Raw genomic sequence first — 21,617 nt, forward strand, 5'->3', positions numbered from 1 at the left:
GCTTTTCATTTAATTCGTAGCTTCGTATGAACATAATTCTGTGTATAAGTGAACATTTATTTTACTTTAATTTTAGTCTTTAAACTGAAAAATGAAAGATGATTAACAATTATAAATAGAAAACGTAATTGAATTGATTAATAGCATCGAGAGAATAAATCTTTTTTTCATAATTCTCTATTCTGGACATTGGTTGATTACCGAAATTAATCATGACCATGACCAACCGAAACCGTTATGAGAGTCATTAAGATGAAACCCGACATTAAGGCCACCAGTTGAATGAGGCCATTGATTTCGGGACATCGATCGGCTTGAAGAATCTCAAGGAAAACGATGTATAAAATGCCCCCGGTGGCAACAGCGTTTAACAGTATAAGCGGTAAACTGCCATCTTCTGAAAGTCCTTGTTCAATAACGATGGACAAGAAGATACCAAGAGGTGACATGGCCGCGAAAATGGTCATATGGATAGAGGTCAGTATAAGGGAACGTGTTTTCTCAAACAGCTCAAAGCCAATGGCGAAAACAACTACGAGCTTATGAAGGCAAATGGCAAAGAACATGGTCCAAACGGAGGTTGCTGTACTTTGGAGGCCAATCGCGATTCCATCAAAAATGGAATGAGCCAGAAAAGCTACTACGATGATCAATCCTCGAAGAAATCGTGTCCAAACTCCTTCAACATGACCCGATGTCGGCTCATGATGATGACCATTAGATTGCTGGTGAAATGATGATATTACAGTTATATCATCACCTTTCAGATCAATGGCAATATTATCACAACCAACTTTACCACCATGATGATCACCATTTTCACCGGAACTATTATGTTGATGATCAATGTGGTTATGATGATTATGATGATGATGATGAGCTGAATCTCTTCCAATCAATAACAACACTGATTCTTCAATGAAATAGGTTAAAAAAAGACCTAAACAAATACAAATTTCCACCCAAGGAACAGAACCATGAGAATGTTCATCTTCACCATCATGATGAATCGGGTGTTTGTAAATATTATCACGAGAGTTTGAAGTGTTGACAATTATCTCACTTCTTTCCATTAAGGAGGTTGAAGTATTAGCAATTAGTTCATTATGATCGTGATCATGTTCATGTTCATGTTCGTGTTCATCATGGTTATGTGTAGATTCACGAGTTTCCATGTAGTGGTCATAATTTTCCTGAATTTCGGGAATCATATGAACAAAACAAGTAGCCAAAAGGACACCACCACCAAAGACCAGTAAAAGTTGTAGTATTTTATTAGCGGTAGAATTTGAATTATTTGTTCCATCCTGTTGATTGTTTTCTTTTTCTTTTCCAGATTAAACACCAGAACGGGTCCAAGACCAGCGACCATTGTAAGTCCGAAAAGAGCGAAAATGGCAACGACACGGGCACCAGTTACACTCATAGTCAATTATGTAATTAAATCTCTGAGCTGAAGAGAAAGGAACACAAATAGTTGAGAGAAAAGGAGAAAATGGAAAAAGTTGAACAGGTAAAAATGAAACAATCAACTAATCATTAACTGTACTCTTACAGTAAAGCTCAGTGAGTAAGGTAAATGTTGACTAATCTACTAAGATGTTGATGTGTTAGTTTAAATACTTCACCTGAAAGTGTCGCTAGTTACATAGAGATGTTGATAACGATTTCTATCATTTCTTTTTTACATACAAGTGAAAATTATTACAAAGGATTATATGAATTTACGATGATGATTTACAATTAACAGGGGGAACAATTAAGGGTAAGAATTTAATTCATGAGAGTTTTACAATAACTTGTAAATTAATCTTTTTCGCTTGTTTCTTTTGATTATTTTCTGATTGACTATTTGGACTTAGTACAATTAGAAACAGTTTAACTGATTAACGTAAATTGATTTATAACAAATTATTGAAAATATTTGTTGATTTCGATTACAATGACTTTGGAATGGTTAGAAAAATATATTCAATTACATTTACGTTTTGTTGTAGTTGTTGATTATCAATCGTTGGTGATCAAGTCATGAGATGGAAGTCAATTAAATGGTCAAATGTAAATAAGAAGCAATGAAAACTTTGAATATTTTAAATAGATTGTTGATTGCTGAATGAGAAAGAGATTCATGGTTATCGGATAATTTGTGCCATACGGAGGGAAAAGGCATCGGAATTATATGAACAATGGGAACTCCTCGAGCGGCGAAAGGTTTATGATCATCATCGACTCCTCCGAAACTCAGACGGTTCTTGAAATAGCTTGTAGTTGTTTTTGGTGGTTCAGGTTGTAGCAAAGATAAATCATTCAATTGTTGTTCTAGGAAAAAAAAGAGAAGAGATAAAAATTGTTAATCGAAATGAACTGATTGTGCCATTTATATTACATGTATAGCTTACCTGCACGAAGTATTTTGGCATAAAGAGGATTAGTATCGGGGAAATAGCTGTAAAATGTTGGATTAGCTGAGCCGAGAAGATCAAGTAAAACCATTACATCAATACGATCTAATTCAGAAGCAAAGTCACCCGGGCATCTCTGACGATCGGCTTGATTCTTAGGGAATCTTAACTTGTTCCATTTAGCAGCTAAATGTCGAGAGCCATAAAGAGAATCTGTGTCAGTCCATTGTTCGAATGCTTCTTCACCGTCAAAGAAGACAAACTGAAGCGTCAAATCATTATGTTCCTATGGAATAAAAAAATTAAATAAAAATGAATAAAAGGAAATACAGTTGAATATGAATAGAAAATTGAAAATATTTACCTGTTTGTGTTTAATTAAACTCGTTGAAAAATGTCGAGCAATTTCAATCATCATTGCACATGGAACCGCTGAATCAGTGGCACCAACGAATTGCCGACCAGGAAAAAGTTTAGAATCATAGTGACAGGCAAACATTAATCGACGACACGCCGATGGATTTAATGTCGCAATTATATTAACAAATGGTTTAGATCCATGAGGTGTATTGGACATGAAAGAATCTTCTTCAACTGTCCAACCAAGATCTCGCATCGAAGATTCAATGAACTATCAAGTATATAAATTCAGATCGAAAATGAATAAATAATCAAATCAAGATTAAGATTAAGATAAAAATCAACAATTTAATGAGTGATTTCCGTATTGAAAGCCACAACTTATAAATAGAAAAGGCCAAAACAATTTAATAAAATGAAACTCAATCATTTCATCTGAATAGTTTTGATGATCTCTCAGTGAATCTAATAAATGTATGTTTATCTAATAAATCAAATTAATTTATATATCTGATTGGAGTATTTGTAATGATAAAAGGTGAATGTAATTAACTTTTAATTAACTTACATATAGTATAAGAATTTAGTATGTAAATAGGTTTATAATTACATTCAGTGAGTTAATTTTACATTCATGGTGAGTTATATAAAATTAATCAATAAAACAACAACATTGATTAGTTGATTAATGTTTACCAACCAGTGAATGTTATTTGGTGGATTAACATATTATGTTTTATTAAATTGTAATCTCATAATATACATTATATATTATAAGATGTCAATGTCAATCTAATCAACACCTACACATTTACCTTAAATTATTGGGTATTTGGGGTTAGGTTAATCTATTTTTGGTTCTAATTGATTAGAGTAATAATTTAATCCATTGGATTTGTATTACTACACTGAATGTTAAGCTAAAAATAAAATATTGTTATGATTAAATTCTGGCATTTCCGTTCATCAAGTTAATTGTTGATTAATTTACACAATAAATGGTTAACTATTAAATACGATTGTTAATTTCTATCCTACTAATATTAGGTATCTAAACAATATACTAATTGTAGTGAGTGGGAGCTGTTTGTTTGATCATCATCATCATCATCATTTCAAACTAGAATGACAATTAAGTAAATAACAATTACATTATTGTCAAACGTTTATACAGATGAACAGGTAATTTATTGAATTGATTGTTAAATTGTTGCTTTTTATTATTTTCACCAGAATCAATTCAATAGTAAATAATATCAGATATAAATTAACCGGAATTATTTTTTGATTGACATTGATTGTAATGCAACAATTAACTTGACAACGAATGAAAAAAAAATTACATCTTGTTAAGGTTTTTCTTTTAGGTTAATATATATATTGTTGATTAGAAAAACACAATTAATTAGTTAATTGTGGTAATTAAATGGATAATAATAGTTACCTCTCGGACTTTTCTGTTTCCTTCTGTTCCGGAAACTCGAGGAATCATTATTTGATTCAGTGTGTAATTAAAGTAATCATGAGCTGTTGGTGAATCACTGGCGATTGAATATAATTCATTTGATTCCATGTATTTTAATTGATGATGCCACTGTAATTAGAGAATGCGATTTAATTAATTATAGTTGTGATATAATGATATATTCAAGGTAAAATAAAGGTATCAGATGAAAACAATCAATCAGATTCAATTGTTTCAGTTGAATAACATTGATTGAGAGGAAGAAAAAAATTATATTGTAAAGGGAGTTGCATTTAAAAAGTATAACTCATCTTACTTTAGATTGTGATGAAAATGATGAGAATGAAGATGAAAAGATAAAGATGATGAAGAAGATAAAGAAAAAACAAAACATAAACAAACTCAATTTGTGATCAAAGAGTAAAGAAGAAAAGACTTGAGCTCTATGAGGAAAAGAGAAGTTACAAAACATTTCTCTTTCCTCTAAATTGTTAATTGTTTAATTTTGATTGTAACTAACTCTTAATTATAATCCAATGATTAATATCTTCATTCTTATCATTTTCATCACAATCTAAAGTAAGATGGGTTATACTTTTAAACGCAACACCCTTTAAGATGATTAGTATTGTGATTTACTCTGATTAAAGATCTAAAGTTGATAATGATATTAATAGTTATATAAATTTGATTTGGTAAACAAAGTTAATTGTTACAGGAATAATTGTTAAGGTCTAATTTTATGAGGATGTAAAATGGTAACAATGAAAATAAAACAATTAAGGTCACAATAGTTTGTCCTCAAAACTAATAAATTCAATTTACTAATCATTACCCACTGAGTTTGGTAACATCATTTAACAATTGACTGTTGATTCTGATTAATATCAGGAACAAAAAACTGATTCTATTAATAATAGAGCTCATTAAATGGTCTCTTACATGTCTCTTAATTGTGAGATTCAACCTAATTTACATGAATGTAATCGAATCAAATTGAAAATATTTACTAATTTGTCGAGAAGGAGAATTACTCACAATTGGATCAGCTGTTTTTTTGGATATTTTAGTGAACTATTAATAAATTGTTGAAGAATCAAAAATTGTAACTTTCATTTCTAATCTGATATTGAAAAATTAAAGGTTGTCAACATTACCTGTTTTGGATCCCAATTAACAGCTCCAACTGGATCATTAGATACTGTATTAGTTGCTATGATTCTTATAATATTAACAAGTGACCAGAGTGAAAAATTGCCCATGATTAGATTATATGGTTGATTAAAGTTGATGATGATTTGTAAATTTTATGAAGATTAATTAACACAATAACAAAAAGGTGAGTATAATTGGTGTGAAAACATGAAGAAACAAGAAGGATAAATGACAAACTTGAAAACAATGAGAATAATTTAGTCGTTAGAATTGAATACAATTGAATTTGTATCATAAATTTCAACTGATTAATCACAATATGGAATTAGAATCAATAAAATGTCACCAAATTGTTGATAAAAAATAGCAACACGTATCCATTTGAATATAACATTAACAAGCGAAAAACATTAGATGAATACAATTGTTTAAATGTGTTGACGGGTAAACACATGAAGTCAATAAGACAACAAGTTTAACTGGTTGGCTTGATTGTAACAATTTATAGTAAAGGTGAGTAAGAAAATAACTTGTTGATATAAATTGATGTTTGTTGTTAACATACAGACTCACTTTGAGTTGATAAAATTAGATTCAGCTCAATGTAAAGATGACAAGAATTGACAATTTTCTGGTTTACTGGTACATATAAACATAAATCTATAAGAAGAGGGAAAATAAAAGTAAGAAAGAACAAGAAATAAAACCGAAAATGAGAAATAATAATAAGATTATAAAAAGAATAAAAGAAAAGAAAATATTAAATCAAATTGTTAAAGAGAAAAGAACAAAATTTTTTACCTTTTCTCCTCCATGTTGAATAGTAAAAGACAATTAAAGAGACAATTTAACACGTTCCATCTTCCAATCAAAAGTATCAATCAGTGAATAATTTATCTTCGTTCACCAAACAATTAACTAATTTTACCAGAATAACAATTGGTTTGATTTGAGGAGAGAAAATTAATTTTAATTACAAATCAACAAAAGTGAAGATTCACCGATTAACCGATTAAAAGAAAAAACCGCTGAAATTGAGAGAAGCGTTTAAATGGAACGCGGGTTTCGAATAACCGAAGTAACCGAATTCTGTTTACAATTTTTCATTTTCTTCCTTCATCATGATGATACTTCACTTCTGACTTTTGATGAAACCATCAACCACTCTCTGAATACATTGGATATTTAAATTAATCGAAATTCCATCTAAATAGTGATTGTCTTTTTCTTCTAATTGTAAACTAATTCCTTGTAAAATTGTATCAAAAATGGTAAGTTGAATCTCTTCACTTTGGTTAACTCATTCAACTTCCTCCATTAGCTTTTTTTTTCTTTCTCTTTTTCTCTTTTCTTTTTTTTTCTATTCCACCATTTTTATTAGTATTCAGATTTTCGGAATTATCGAAATTGTTTTTATTTCAACTTTTACCTTTTTTTCCCCTTTCAATTCTCTTACAGTCTACTACTGAATTTCTGAAGGGCCTCCCTGTTTATAATGCAAATAATTTTAGTCGATTTCAAGCAGACTCATTTAAATCGTCTTCTAAAAAACCTTCGGTTTATCTTCCAACGAAAGATTTTCCATCTGAACAGAGTAAGTATTTTATTCTATTTAAATTCTATTCTATTCTATTCTATTCTATTCGTACCAATCATCTTAATTGTTAATCTTCTATTCTGTCAAACAATCATTGATTTAAGGTGAAGATGGTCCTCTTAAATTTCGCTAATTGCTTAATCACTTTCTCTTCAATATCTTCTAATTTATCTTTTTGGTACTTCAATAAGCATAACTTAATTGTAATCAAATTTTATTTTCTCTTTTACTTTAGCCATTACCACAGAAGGAAGCAACATATTTTTACGATTTTTACACCAACAATGGGACAAAAGTACATCAAGAAATTTGAAAAAGCGTGATAGTAATGGCGACCAAGAAACTGGAATCACCAGGAAAAAGCTAAAGACAGAGACAAGTCCCTGTAGAACTTAATTTAGAGCCAAAATTACAACCTAATAGCAACAATAACAACAACTCATCTCTACGTTTATTAATCCACCAAAAAGGCCTACGAATAATTTTGATATAAATGTTTACGAAACAATTTTCATCTTCAGAATGGTTAATATATTATATGTGTGTGTCTGTGTATCTGTGAGAGAGCAAGAGAGAATAGATTATCTTCCAACTTTCAACATCCATGATTCCTCATGTTTCCTTTTTTCTTTTTCCCCAATGCAAAAATTTCCTTTCAAATCCCATATAACACAAACAACAATAATATTCGATTGAATGTTCCTCAATCTTTCTCTCTATCTATCTATCTCTCTCTTAACTATCAACAGCATGTTCCCTTCTAATTTAATCATAATCACTTTGAAGTTGATACAACAAAATTCTGCCTCTCTAATTGCACAAAATCATCATTTGGAAAAGCTTAATGATCTTGTTAATATGGTCAATCGTTTGTGTGTCGTTTAAATGTCGTTTAATTGTCCAAAAATGATCTTGTTTCTACTTGATTGTATATCTCACAAACAAAAGGACTGGAATTTAATTTCTTCAAAGTGATCAAAATAAAAAAAAAATCTTAATTTGATTTAATTATTTTAACCAATTTAACCCATAACATCAGCTAATCATAATTTCCCTTCACAACAATTAATCCAAATATTCACTTTACTTACTGTGTTCAATTGTTTTGTTTCCAATTTATCAGCTAATTGTAAACAATTTCAATCTTTTTGTTGATTTATTGTAATAATTATATAAGTATAAGAAAATCAAACAATCAACAAAATTAATCAACCAAATTTGAAACTTTTCAATGAAAATGACCTAATATTTAACCTATTGTTAAATTGTTTCTTATTCTTAGACTGACCTACTAAATTTCATTTAATTACCATTTAACAATTCAACCAATTTAATACAATTTATTAATTGGTTAAATCAAAAACCGCATCATAACCGTTGCAAAAGTAACTACGGAAAATGAATAACCGACTAATTGTCAATCTTTTCAATTAAAAATAATTTTGTTAACATAATCAACACCTTTTCACCTAATTAGTGCTAATTACCAACAATTAAATGTAACAAAAATATAATCATAATTATGATGATATTTTCCTAATTTGGTTTCCCTTTTCCTGATGTTAATCATTTGGAGGGAAAAGTTGATAAATTTAATTTAATTTTCTTTCGTTCATCTAAATATTTGTAATTACATTATTTTCTCAATCAATTAATCTTTTAATCAAAGTCGACGTAACAATTAAAAATATCAAACACTTTCTACATTTTTTTCATCTTTCATTGAGTCCTCACTATCTTCATCAATATCGCCAATTGATTGTCCAGTTTCTTCCTGTTGACCATTAACATCCTCATCCTCATCCTCATCCTTATCCTCATTTTCATCTTCATCATTACATGTTAATAAACCTCGAGATTTCAAAAGTAAATCAATCTCCTCCAATGGAGCTCTTAATCTGATTTCTTTTTCAACCATAATCGTAATCAAATCAGTTAGAAGATGAGGAAAAGTATCAATGGCATCGAGATAAATTATTCTTGACCAGGGACAATGTTGAACTGCCTGGTAAACAATTGATTCAGCTCTCTTGTGGTTTCCATGGGTCATATTGAATTTCAGGTAAAATCGCAAAGTAAAACAATACCTTGATTACAAGGAATGATAAACATCTTTCAAATAGACTATTTATCCGTCTAATTATACCATCGAAAGATTGGAAAGAGCCTTCGATCGAGTCTGAAAGAGAAAAACAAAAAAAAATCAGAAAAAAAGAATCAATTAACTGTTAACTTTATCCAAATGAACAATTCAACATTCAGGGTAATCAGAAACATCTCAATAACAATAATAAATCATTTCGAACTGCAATTTGCTTTTCTCATTCTAACCTATTTAAATGGGTTCCATTCAATAGATTTTCTTATGCCTCAAACTAATGAGTAAGGAAATTATGAGACCTTATTGACCTAAGGTCATCAACTGCCCTTTGGGCAGTTAAGGCCCTTAATTTTTGAAGGGGTTACGGTTGCAATTCAAATGCGTGACTTGCCTACTATTTGCAAGTTGCCTTTGATTGTTAACTTACCCCAACAATTAAAGATGAAAAGTAAATTAGCAAATGGATAAGTTGTTGTATTGTGTGAATTATGATCAGAAATAGTTGGTTAATTTGATAGTTACCTTTGATTGTTGTTAATCGTTTCAGTTCAAAGTGTAATTTAAAAATCCAAATGTTGAGACAAGATGAATTTGTTGAACGGATTAATTGGGTGAAAAATCTGTAAGTGAAAAGACAACAATTAACAATTGATTTTCTGATAAAATTTATGTAACAATTAAGTTAATTACCTGTCAACTGTTATTGAAGTGCGATATTGGTTTCAATTGTTGTGAACAATGAAAGAAATGGTTTATTATCAGGAAATAATTCTAATGCTGAACGACATGTTTGTCGCAATCGAGAGATTGATTTGATTTTTCGACGAGCATCAAATATCAACAATTGAAGGTAAATTGTGAAAATTCCAAGTAAATTACTTTGATCAACTAACCCATTCGAGAGTAAATTGTCACAACAATTAAATGCTTTGTCTGAATCGTCAACAATTAAGAGTAAAATGAGTTTAGAAAATGAAACGTCCAAATAATATTCATCTTCCTCTTGGGTCATCGTATCCAACATTTTCTTTGCTTTCAGAATTGATGGTGAGTTAATTGTTTCGATTGTTTGACCAATGGTGACACTTGTAATTATCTTAATCACTTGGGTTTCTGATTCTTTTAAATTTTCTCCAATATATGAAAGATCAGTTGAATGAAAATCTCTTGAGATACCAAGTAGAAGTTCACAATAATATCGTGTAAATGATAACAAATAGCGAGAATTATTAATCCTTCCGGTGAATAAGTTAATTGCTGTGGCGAAAATGTTAACAGCTTCTTTGGATTCATCAGATTTTTTCATCTCTAATTGTGCTAATTGAAGCCAAACATCTAAATCGTTTCGATAAATTTCCGTCTTAAGATAATCTTTGATTATCTTTTTAACTTCTTTGTACTTAATTGTTACATCAACTTGTTCAATTAGAAACTTTAACCGCCATATAATCAATTCCTTTTCCTGTTTCAATTGTCCTTTGAACTTTTCAATTGATTGAACGAAAACTTGATCTTGAAATGAAGTAAAACCATCGTAAATTGTAACTGGACGTAAATCGAAAAGACTTTTGACCGAAGAAAAAATTGGTTTATCATCGATTAGAAAATGATCATCAAGAATATCGGATGAATCAATGGAACCAAGAAATTTGTGAAAAAAGACAATCAGTTGATATTTAGTTTGATCAAGGCGAAAACGGAATAAAATTCTGGTTAAATCTTCTATGGAAACATTTCTTTCGGTGTCGTCGGCTTGATCGGCATCCGGTCCTTTAACAGGAAGCCAATAATGTCTTTCACGAAGTAGTTCAAGTTGCAACCAAAGTGCTGATTTATTGTTACTAAATTGTTCAAACAACGGCTCCTCTAGTTCATCAATTGGAAGCCTTGAAGGTCCTTGATTAATAGATTTAGTTTTGATCACATTCATCCAACCAAGAGCACCGGGTTCACCGAATCTAGAACAGCCCGAGTCCCAAAAGGGTTCAAGTAACACTTTCCATTCGGCTACAGGTTGTTCCAGGGTTAAAATTTCGGGTGTAAACAGATTAAATTCAATGAGAATTTGCCAAATTGCAATTGATTTCTCTTCATATCCAGACTGCCTCAGGCAAATAGTAAAATGATAAAGACATTTAAGTATTTCCATCTCAAGGTTCGGTGTAATTTGGTGCGTTTGGAAGGTTCCCTCTAACATTGAGGTATAAATATCGAAACATTTATAAAATGCTCGAGTTATTTTTGTAATAGAAAAATATTTAAGATGAGTTTGTAAGAAGAGGAAATAATTTTTCCAAACTAACGGTACATTCGGATGAATGAAAATTAATCGTTTCCACTCTTTGTCAAGATCAAAAGGTGTCGAGGTGAACCTCATTATCTCAAGACGCTCTAAAATAAGACGCATACATTTTGGATTAGATTCCAAAGCTTTTTCAACGATACTGAGCTTCTTTTCTGCTAAAACGATTTCACGGGATTTTCTACAATTTTCCGATGCTGACCAGATGAAACAATCTTCTTGCCATTGAAGAAATTTGAACCAACCTTCGATGTCGTTTGGATGAGATCTCAAGTGTTCATTGAATTCCTTGTTCTTGTTTTGTATTCTCTTCTCATCTGTTGACAGGGAGGAAATTTCTACATCTTTTGAGGCCGAATCTTTGGCGGGATCTTTGGCTTTTATGTAAAATGATGTTACAGAATCATGGAAATCCTTTATACTATCGCCAATATTGCGAGTTTCATTGGAAATGACCTTAAATGCTAACCCAGTTACCGGTATCATCTCGGGTAAATTAATTGTTTCTCTCTCTGTGACTGATGGGAAAGATTCAGTGTCTTCGGGTGTATCATTGATCATCTTTTGTAGTTTTGAATCGAAATATCTTTCGGTTGTACTTTGTCGACCTTCATTCAAAATTTTACGCAAAGATTTGGTCCTTAGGCACTTTTTCTTATCATATGATGAAACGTAGATTGTAAATACTGTCGAATGCTAGATTATTTCTATCTGGTCGAGTATCTTGACGAAAAGCTTTTCAGGCGGAAGTCCAACTTCTTCTAGAAACACTTTGTTACCAAAACATTGCTATTATTTTCCTCTCTAATGATGGTCGGAGATTCTGATCTGTCAGTATCTCTTTTACGACTTTCCCTATTTTTATGACCTTTTCTCTTATCTCTTGATCGACTGGAAGGCGAATCATCATCTCTTTTCCTTCGGTGTGAATGTTTTCGTCTTGTTGCACTTCTGGATCGACTTCTGGAATTACTAGAATCTCGATATTTCTTTGATTTCTTCTTCTTTTTCTTTGCTCTATCTTTCACGGTAACAATTTCTTCGACTAGTTCAAGATCACTATTTCCATCGGCAACAGAATCACCAATCTCTCCAGCTGATAATTTACCTAATTCACCACTTAATTTACTTTCCTTGGCACAAACACCACCAACATCATCATCACCTAGTAAAGTTTCAACCGGCACTTGGAAACTTTGATTATAAAGCCAATCGGTATTAGTAAGATTTTACTAATACCGAAGATAAACTAGACGCCGAGGGAAACATAATCGAAATAGAAAACAATTTAAATAGTTGGAAAATATATACAAACAATTAGATGGAAAACATGATTAAAAATCTTCTCCAAATGAAAACATTGAAAAAAAATTCTTCAATTTTTGTTTACATCTCAAGTTGTGTTTAGAAAACACAGATGGCGCTTCCTTCGTATTTACGCCTTTTTGTTTACTTTTTGTTTCCTTTTGTTTTTAATTGTTACTCTTTAATTGTTGTTAATTTTTTTTATCCATAATGAATTTGATTAATAGTAAATTCTCAAAAAATGTTCGAGATACTTTGATAAAATCGTTTAAAACGTTAGGTCGAGATCCGAGTTACTTTTCTCAAGTCAAACAAGATGAAAGTGAAACTCATTCTTCTGATTTTGGTGAGTAGAAAATATTTTTTTTTAAATTCTAATTGTCATTTAATTAGACTAATTGTTTGTTTCTTTTTTATTTTATTCTATTCTTTTATGACTTTTGTATAGACTCAACTGACATGGGTTCAGAGGAACCATTCCTTGAATCAGCCAATCCAACTAAAATGATCCTTTTCTTGGAATACATTGTAACCAATGAGCCGGACAAAGCAGATGAATCAATTTATAACAGTTTACTTGATTGTTACCTGATTGTTTATAAAAAGGAATCAAATCAAGATGAATGTGATAATTTACGTAAAAAGATTATGTCACTTTTGAAAGACAATGCTGGAAAGTATAGCTTTGAACAAGCAATGATCTCATGCCGGATGAACCATTTTATTGATGGATTATTATTTATCTATCAACAAGCTCAACTTTATGATCTTATACTTGATTATTACATTGAAGTTGATGATGTTAATATGATTGTGGACACTTGTGAAAAGTTCAGCGAGGAAGATGAACGCCTATGGGTTCGAGCATTTTGGTATTTTGCCAAAATTCCGGAAATTGAGATGTCCCATTTACATCGAGTACTTGAAGAGGTAGACAAACGTAATCTAATACCACCCATAAGTGTCATCGACATTTTATCAACCAATTCACCGAATGCCACTTTAACTGCAATCAAAGATTATCTAGTCCGTTGGTTAACAAAACAAGTGAAACTGTTACAAAAACAATGAGCTTATTTCAGAATATCAAGAGTCAACCGAAAAGATGAGAGATGAAATTGAATCAATTCGAACTCAGCCCAAAATATTTCAATCAAGTCGATGTTCATCTTGTAAGATGCACTTAGAATTACCATCAATCCATTTTCTCTGTGGTCATTCATATCATCAGGGGTGTTTGGAATCACCAGAGATGCCATCAGACTCACCGAGAGACAAAGGATGTCCACTTTGTTTACCTGAGCAAATTAGATTAACAACAATGATCACAACACAAAGGAAAACAATTTCGGTTCCATAATAGATGATGATTAACAATCAATTCCAAAAATTAAATTTCTACATGTACATACATATATTCATAAATATATCTTAAAGAAAAGATTCAATTCCAAATAATCTATGTAAATATATCATCATTATCATCGAATCTAATATATATATATGGTCAAGCCTCCAGCTGATTGTGTTATTTTCCACAAAGAGACAAAATAATTTGGACAATCAAAAATCCTCCAAGATAAATGAAGAAAGTTAGAAAGTGAAATTGTAATTGCTGTTAAAAAATGTCACAACAATTATCAAAATTGTCATTCATTGTTAACTCTCAACCACCACCACCAAAACAACAACAATGATAATGAATTGAAATGGAATCACTTAATTGCTGGTTAATCAACAAAAACTACTCCTGTTAAAACCTGTTACACTTTTACAACAATTTAACACCGCAACAAATGATTCATGTTTATTAAATAATTGTAATCAGTAGCAACAATTACAATGAAACCGCCATCAACATGAACACCATTATTATCACCAACACCAACATGATCACAACACCACCAACAAGAGCAATTTAATTGAACCTGTTAAATGTTAATTCCTAATTAATAGGAAGAGAGGGATAAAAGAAGGAGTGAATTTTCATGAAATCTAATTATCGTAGTTGCGGTTGATTGTTGAGTGTAAAAAAACTCACACACACACAGACAGAAAAGCAGAAAAAAAAAGTCAAATTGAAATAATTAGAAAAGAGAAACAAAATTATAAATTATTATCATTAGTTGATACGTTAATTAGTTAGTTATTTAACTACACAGAATGATTAGATTCCCAAACAAATAACAACAAAATAAATGGTCATTAAATTACTATTAGTTAACTTCTTACACTTAAATAATATAAACGTAGTCACGATTAGCAAGGTAACAGAAATTAACTACAAATTCACCCAAGACTCAATTCAAAAGCTTTTTTGATTTAATTCCCTTTTTTTCACACAAATTTAAAGTTAATTTTAAAGATTCTAATCATCATCATTATAATTAACAATCATTATCATTACCATGATTTGTATTAATCAATTTGAGAGAGAGAGAGGAGAACTTGTTTTCTACTAAATTTTTTATTTAACTCGCGATTAACTTGATTGTGTTAACCATTTTCATTAACATCACAATTGATTCTGACAAAATTGACTGCGAGAAACAATCAGTTAATTTTCAACTACTATTACGTGTAAATTGTTTGTTGATTGTGCAAAATTTAACTATAAACAATTTAACTGAACCACAAGAAAAATTAATATCATTTACAATTAACTAACTTTCCAATATTGTTGATTGTTGAAAACAATTAGACAATCAAAAATACTCATTTAATTGTCTCAAACCATGAAAGTCAATTAGATGACAATTGAATGTGTTTGTTGATGATTGGAAAACAATTTATTTAATTGTTTATCAAACTATATTTAAACTCATCATCAGGATGTATCCATCTTCACTTATTAGTTAGTTAATTGTTTTAAGGTTAATTTGCATAAATGAAGAGGATGAATGATGATTAAGCTAAATATTTGTTTTCTAAATTGTTTATCATCCTCATCATTTGGAATCGGAAATGTCAAACAAATGAACTGAAATCGACATGAACCTTGACCCTTACTCTTGATAAACTGACCTTTTCTCATCCTCATCATCACATTGCCTCATTATCATCATCATCATGTGTATTTTGACACATTCAACATTGAACAATTTAAATAATTAGTTTGAAAACTTTGATTAATGTAATTAATTTAGTTTGAGGAAACTAAAATCAATTCTTCAACTGAAAATATTCAATTTACCAAAATTTTCAATTGATTAGTTGATTATTTCGCGTTAATTTAGTTTATTGCAACCAACAATCTAACAATTGATTGATTTCTAATGATGATTTGATTAATTAATTCAATTAACAAGTAATTTAACTTTGGTGTAAACACTTAATGATTTTTTCAAAAAAACGCAACAATTAATAATCAAACCTTTAATTGCTTCAGGCTGATTAATTCTGATTGATTGATTTAAATTGATTGACACTTTTCATTTGGGTGGTTGATTATCATCATCGTCTCATAATATAATCTTAATCATTGTTAATCACAAAACCTTTGACAATTTAACAATTATTGATTAAACTGTAAAGATTAATACTTAATTTGATTAAGAGCTAAATCTAATTTAGTTTGATTGTTATCATTAAATAGAAAACAAAATTATACCAATCAAAATGTTAATCATTTTAATGATTAACTGATTCACCAAAAATCATGAACCTTTAATTGTAATCACGATTTTAATTGTTGAATCTTGATTAATATTCACAACCAACAGAAGCTGCTTCTGAATTGTTCAATTGGTTACAATTAAACTCAATATATTTTTACAATTAACTTTGTTTTTTTTTAATTATGAAATGATTACAATTAAATTCAGTCAAATTTGAGTAAACGGCAGTGGTAAACAATAATTAATGTTTAATTGTAAGATGTTTAATTAAATGAATATCAATCAATTATATTGAGAAGAGAAAAAAAAATTTTCTATAAAATATAAAAAAAGAAACTAAATTAAATTTAATTTCTGTCTTAAGTCTGAATGATTGATGAGGATCAACAACAATTTACCTTTAATTAACCAATTGGCTAAACATTTGGTTAATCAATTGAAAGGTAATTAATAATAATAAACTGTTAATATGTAATAAGATTCAGATGAACAAACTTGACAAGTTTGATTGTTTGATTACAATTATCATCATCATTACGAGTAATCAGTTAATTGAACTATTAATTGCGAGCAAATTACCAGTTAATTGTCAATTAGATTGTAAAATAATATCAAATTTAATTCGGAATCAGGAATCTTAATATCAAATCGTCAGCACGTTGTCATGGTGATAGCATCTCTTAAAGATGAGGATGGAGATGAAGATGAAGATGAAGATGAAGATAAAGATGAAAACATTGTATTGATTTGCTATTGATTGTTAAAACTTTTGCCAACTGTAAATGTTAACAGGCAGACACTAAATTAACCTGAATCGTTTTAAATTGTTGTTGAGTTAATCACAACAACAAGTGATAAACATGAAACCAATTGAGCAATTTGAAGTGTTTTTGCTGAACTATAATTGGTGATTTAGTGTGGATGATGAATACATTCCATACTACTCTGGCACAGGAAGGGGTGGGGAATACTACTTCCTTTCTTCCGTCCCTCCTCAAACCCCACCCCAAATGCACTCATGCATAACCAAAATAAACAAAATTGTAATCAGTCAACCGTGAATAAAATTACGCAATCGTGATCAGTCAACCGTGAATAAAATTACGCAATCGCTTAACCTTGAAAATTTACCGAAAGTGTGATCACTCAATCGTGAAAAATTAGGCAATCTCTTAACCTTAGCTAAATCTAAAAGTATAAAAGGACAGGAAGTTCATAATTAAAGTATAGTTTCATTTTGTATTCAGTATGGATAACAATGAAGAAATTTTGTTAAGTTATTCAGCTAACTCACGTGGTGAAGTAAATCACTTTCTTCTAATTAAGAAAAAGAAAGATGATTCATTTGTTTACCGAATGTCTATCAGTTCATGGACAACATCATGTGCAACTGGTGATGTAGTTGATGGGCCAAACTTCAGTGTCGAGTGTTCATTAAAGAAATTCAAAAAGGTTCTCGCAGCTTTGGATGATCCGATGGGATATCATTACATCAAAGATAGCTTTTCAAGTCGTATATGATTGCTATTTTGAAGAGTAAAGACTTCTAAGAAAAATTGTAAGAAGCTTTAACCAAACATGATCAAAAATAAAATGTATAAAAGCCGACTTCATATCCTGAAAAACCACAGTTTAGTTTTGTGAGCAGAATGGATAAGTTGGAAATTATTTTTGATTATAAAAGGTGTTCAAGACCAATAACACAACATTATGTGTTGGAACGGAAGCAAGGCGATGGAACATGGACATATCAGATGTGTATTTACTCTTTGTTCGTTCCTGGATTTCGCGATGATCTTGTTGATGGGCCGACCTTCTACATCAAGTGTACATTGGAAGAGTTCAAAAGAGTTCTTCGTGAATTGGATGATCCTATGGGTAACCATGTAATTAAGAGTGATGACTTTTTCCCTCGGACATTACCATCGTTCCATATGGTAACGCAAAAACCTGGGCTCTTTAATTATCATCAAGCAATGGTAAAGATTGAATATGATGTTCGATTGTTCAATTCTTATCAAATTTCTGTTTTAAAAAGTAATGACTTTCAAGAAAATTTAATCATATACTTGTAAAATACAAACAGTAAATAAAAATGTTTAATCGAAAAAGTCTATTCATTTACATGAAAATGTTGAATCAATTTACTCACTTAAGGATTGATGAAATAAAAACGCATGTGAAACGCGTCATTCTCATGTAAAGAAGAAAGGATAAAAGTGAAAAATTTTGGAATTGGATGAATAGAGCAAAAGCCTATTCATTTACATGAAAATGTTGAATCAATTTACTCACTTAAGGATTGGTGAAATAAAAACATGTAAAACGCGTCATTCTCATGTAAAGAAGAGGATAAGTGAAAAAATTTTGGAATTGAATAAATAGATCAAAGCCTATTCATTTACATGAAAATGTTGAATCAATTTACTCACTTAAGGATTGGTGAAATAAAAACGCATGCAAAACGTCATTCTCATGTAAAGAAGAAAGGATAAAAGTGAAAAATTTTTGGAATTGGATGAATAGAGCAAAAGCCTATTCATTTACATGAAAATGTTGAATCAATTTACTCACTAAGGATTGATGAAATAAAAACGCATGCAAAACGCATTCATGTTGATAATGAGTGGAAAAAATTAGCAAAAATTAGTTTATTGATGTTGACGAAACATGATTTGATGGCTTGCTTTGCAAATGCATTATCATGTATCTGATTTTGAAAACTAAACATTTTCTTATAAAAAATCCCTGTAAATCCTCTTGATTTAATAATAATATTTGATTAATATCGTCGATAGCTGCAGTATAAGAATCAACTAAATTGTTAGTATTTTCATCACCAGTTGATGAAACTTCTCTCTCTTGCATTGCAGTGCAGCTACTTCTAAATCAGATTTGAGAAGTGAAATCTCATTGAAAATGACATTAAATCCTTCGCCTCTTTCCAACATTCTTTGCCATAACGCGAAACTGTTTCCAATAGATAAATAAAACGCTTCCATATCTAAAAAGAAATAAAAAGGGACAAACGTAAAATCATTAAAATACATTTAATTTGTAGAAGAAATTTCATTGCTTTGATCAGATACATTTAATTTTTGTTCAATAATTTGTTCGTAAAAGGAAAGGGAAAGTATAAAATCAGGTTGGGAATATTGATATAAATCGATGGCCATTTCTAAACTAATTATGGCCTCGTTGTAGATAAAAAAGTTCATCCTGAATTTCTCCATCGGAACTTGTAATGAAACTGATGGTGGACATTTCCACTTCAAACGTCTTACAAAATTTCGAACCCGCTCGACAAGATCTTCAAATCGTTCATTCAGGTCAATTGTGATGAAATCATCCATCGCATTGAGTAATCTCTCAATAATCGTTCCATTCCTAATACATAAAAGAAAAAATAAGAAAAAAAATTAGAAATTGACATTTAAAACAAGTAAAATATTACTTTTAATCGTTCAGAATCGGACGGAAAAAGTCCATCAGTTGAAGAAGAAACTTTGGAAGAATTAGTTGAATTTGTGTAAGGCAGTAAAGGGTGAGAGAATCACAATAGCCACGAATTTGTGAACAGACACGATCTCACATCATCACGTGTTGATAATAAATGGATAAAGTGGTTAAGGTTTGTGATCACGTCATTTATAGCGGCGGTCATTTCACCTTCATCACCTTCTCGCCGTCCGTTGATGATATCATATTCTCACTCATGCGCTGTAACCTTGAGTGAGGGGCCACGATAATTAATGAGTCGCCAGAATATGATAAGTTGGGCTGTCATTTATAATTAGGGTCATTACGTCATATAATTTGAATACGACGGTTAGATAAAAAGCGGAAACCGTCATTATGAGTGAGATGATGGAGATAATTGTTATATTGTCCGCTCTCTTATTCGAACTGCTTTTTATTTGTCTTGTGTACTGGTTGGAGTACGAATCTATTAAAATATAAAATGAAACCTTTATTTAAAATTGTGAATATGGTCTCTCTCTGGAAAGTTGATAGGACTTTCATCATCAATAGTAAAGAGTGCAAAACAGGGAAAAAGTTCAATGCTGAAGTGCTAAAGTACAAGGAAGGAAAATATCTAATCTTCGCTTCGGGTTCTATTACTGCTGTTGGTTTCTCTCAACTGCACATGCGAGAGGACTGGAATATTTTTCCACTACAAACTATCGACTGTTTACGTGTTATCAACATGGTAGCTTCTGGTCAAATATTTATTCGAAATTTTGATGAACTGACTAAATTCAAAGAGGTAATGTGGGAGCCTGAAATCTTTCCCGCTGCTTACTGGTATTACCAGAAAAAGTGTATTTCAATCTATCCATCAGGTAAAATTATAATTACTGGCGGTCGACACCAGAGGGAGCTAACTGAAACTTTCCACAGATTCAAGAGGTATATAAGACAGGAGCAGAGTCGAAATGATTCAGTCAAAAAACATGTCTCAATTAAATTGGCACACGTTAAGTCAAATCAAAATCAACCCTAATCAAAGTTTCATCATCTCTTGGGGAACCGATGGAAACAACAAAATCGTTTGTGGTCGTGTTCATCTAAGATACTATGTCGCTGGTATCCCTACAAGATATGGTGTTGCTCTAAAACGATGGGATTGAGTCGTCTCGCAAGCTTCATGATTGGTCATATCAACGGAACGGATACAAAACTACAGGATCAAATTGATGAACTAACCATCGATCGAACCGTTTGTGGAGATTATCTTCTCTCGAAACGGGATCGGAGGATTTCCATCAAGGCTGATGATGTAAATAAAATTCTCAACCTTATCCCTGGCCTTTGTTTTCTTCTCGGCTTCCTAAGACCCGATGCATTCATCGACTGTCAAAACCCTGGTAAACTACTTGAAGATGTTTTCATCTGGTCACGGATTATCAAGGAAAAGGATATCGATCAAACCTGGGATGGAGGAATGTTTCACTACCGGTAAACTAAATCTTGATCAAATTCGGATCCTTCAAAAATGGATAATCTTTATGATACATTCAACACTAACATCGGAGCGATGTTGCTGCCCCTGTTACTTGTAGCAAGAAACAGTTCAACTCTCGGATCATGGGTCAATTCATTGAATCTATCAGAACCCTTCAAGAAAGATCCAGAGATGATCAAGTCTCTTGCCCTTGTCCTGCGTGGGGTGAGTCCCTTACCAAGTAGTATAAAGAAGATCTTGGTTCCAAAATTCATCATTTTATTATGGATCGTATTTGTGGTTACTTCGATACTCAAGGGTTCTATCATAAGGATTATTCTATCCTGCTGAAGTGGCTGTTCTTGGTG

General features: G+C 31.0%; 3 protein-coding genes, 1 non-coding gene and 2 pseudogenes across 4 annotated transcripts; 3 read left to right on the top strand and 3 right to left on the bottom strand.

Annotated features, from left to right (window-relative positions):
* Positions 1-36: 36 nt before the first annotated feature.
* LOC128391765 (zinc transporter ZIP1-like) lies at positions 37-1,441 on the bottom strand. Its single transcript, XM_053351710.1, is given in 2 exon segments — positions 37-1,321; positions 1,324-1,441. Coding segments are annotated over 2 exon segments (1,218 nt in total). The 5' UTR covers positions 1,427-1,441; the 3' UTR covers positions 37-206.
* A 436-nt stretch (positions 1,442-1,877) lies between these two features.
* LOC128391768 (glutaminyl-peptide cyclotransferase-like) lies at positions 1,878-6,342 on the bottom strand. Its single transcript, XM_053351714.1, has 6 exons — positions 6,184-6,342; positions 5,385-6,042; positions 4,207-4,356; positions 2,767-3,033; positions 2,400-2,688; positions 1,878-2,319 (listed from the first exon to the last, which is right to left on the bottom strand). Exons 2-6 carry the CDS (start codon positions 5,487-5,489, stop codon positions 2,045-2,047), a joined length of 1,086 nt encoding a protein of 361 aa, XP_053207689.1. The 5' UTR covers positions 5,490-6,042; positions 6,184-6,342; the 3' UTR covers positions 1,878-2,044.
* A 125-nt stretch (positions 6,343-6,467) lies between these two features.
* Positions 6,468-7,422, top strand: LOC128391769 (DET1- and DDB1-associated protein 1-like). The gene is made up of 3 exons (XM_053351715.1): positions 6,468-6,653; positions 6,841-6,976; positions 7,215-7,422. Exons 1-3 carry the CDS (start codon positions 6,651-6,653, stop codon positions 7,373-7,375), a joined length of 300 nt encoding a protein of 99 aa, XP_053207690.1. The 5' UTR covers positions 6,468-6,650; the 3' UTR covers positions 7,376-7,422.
* Positions 7,423-8,558: 1,136 nt separating this feature from the next.
* LOC128392005 (nuclear exosome regulator NRDE2-like) lies at positions 8,559-12,611 on the bottom strand (annotated as a pseudogene).
* Positions 9,345-9,510, top strand: LOC128392136 (U12 minor spliceosomal RNA). Its single transcript, XR_008325943.1, has one exon. It is a non-coding gene; the product is annotated as a U12 minor spliceosomal RNA (small nuclear RNA).
* A 215-nt stretch (positions 12,612-12,826) lies between the features above and the next one.
* LOC128391760 (vacuolar protein sorting-associated protein 11 homolog) lies at positions 12,827-14,070 on the top strand (annotated as a pseudogene).
* Positions 14,071-21,617: the final 7,547 nt, after the last annotated feature.

This window comes from Panonychus citri, unplaced genomic scaffold (assembly GCF_014898815.1).
Source record: "Panonychus citri isolate SS breed McGregor unplaced genomic scaffold, ASM1489881v1 Contig00135, whole genome shotgun sequence".
NCBI classification, from domain to species: domain Eukaryota; kingdom Metazoa; phylum Arthropoda; class Arachnida; order Trombidiformes; family Tetranychidae; genus Panonychus; species Panonychus citri.

Bases quoted from the DNA above. Each gene is read 5' to 3' on its own strand.
- LOC128391769 (XM_053351715.1), top strand. The intron at 6,977-7,214 runs GTAAGTATTTTA...CTTTTACTTTAG, and splicing joins AGATTTTCCATCTGAACAGA to CCATTACCACAGAAGGAAGC.
- LOC128391768 (XM_053351714.1), bottom strand. From the start codon at position 5,489: ATGGGCAATTTTTCACTCTGGTCACTTGTTAATATTATAAGAATCATA. The intron at 4,357-5,384 runs GTAATGTTGACA...CTCTAATTACAG, and splicing joins TTAATTGGGATCCAAAACAG to TGGCATCATCAATTAAAATA. The intron at 3,034-4,206 runs GTAACTATTATT...TATACTTGATAG, and splicing joins GAAACAGAAAAGTCCGAGAG to TTCATTGAATCTTCGATGCG.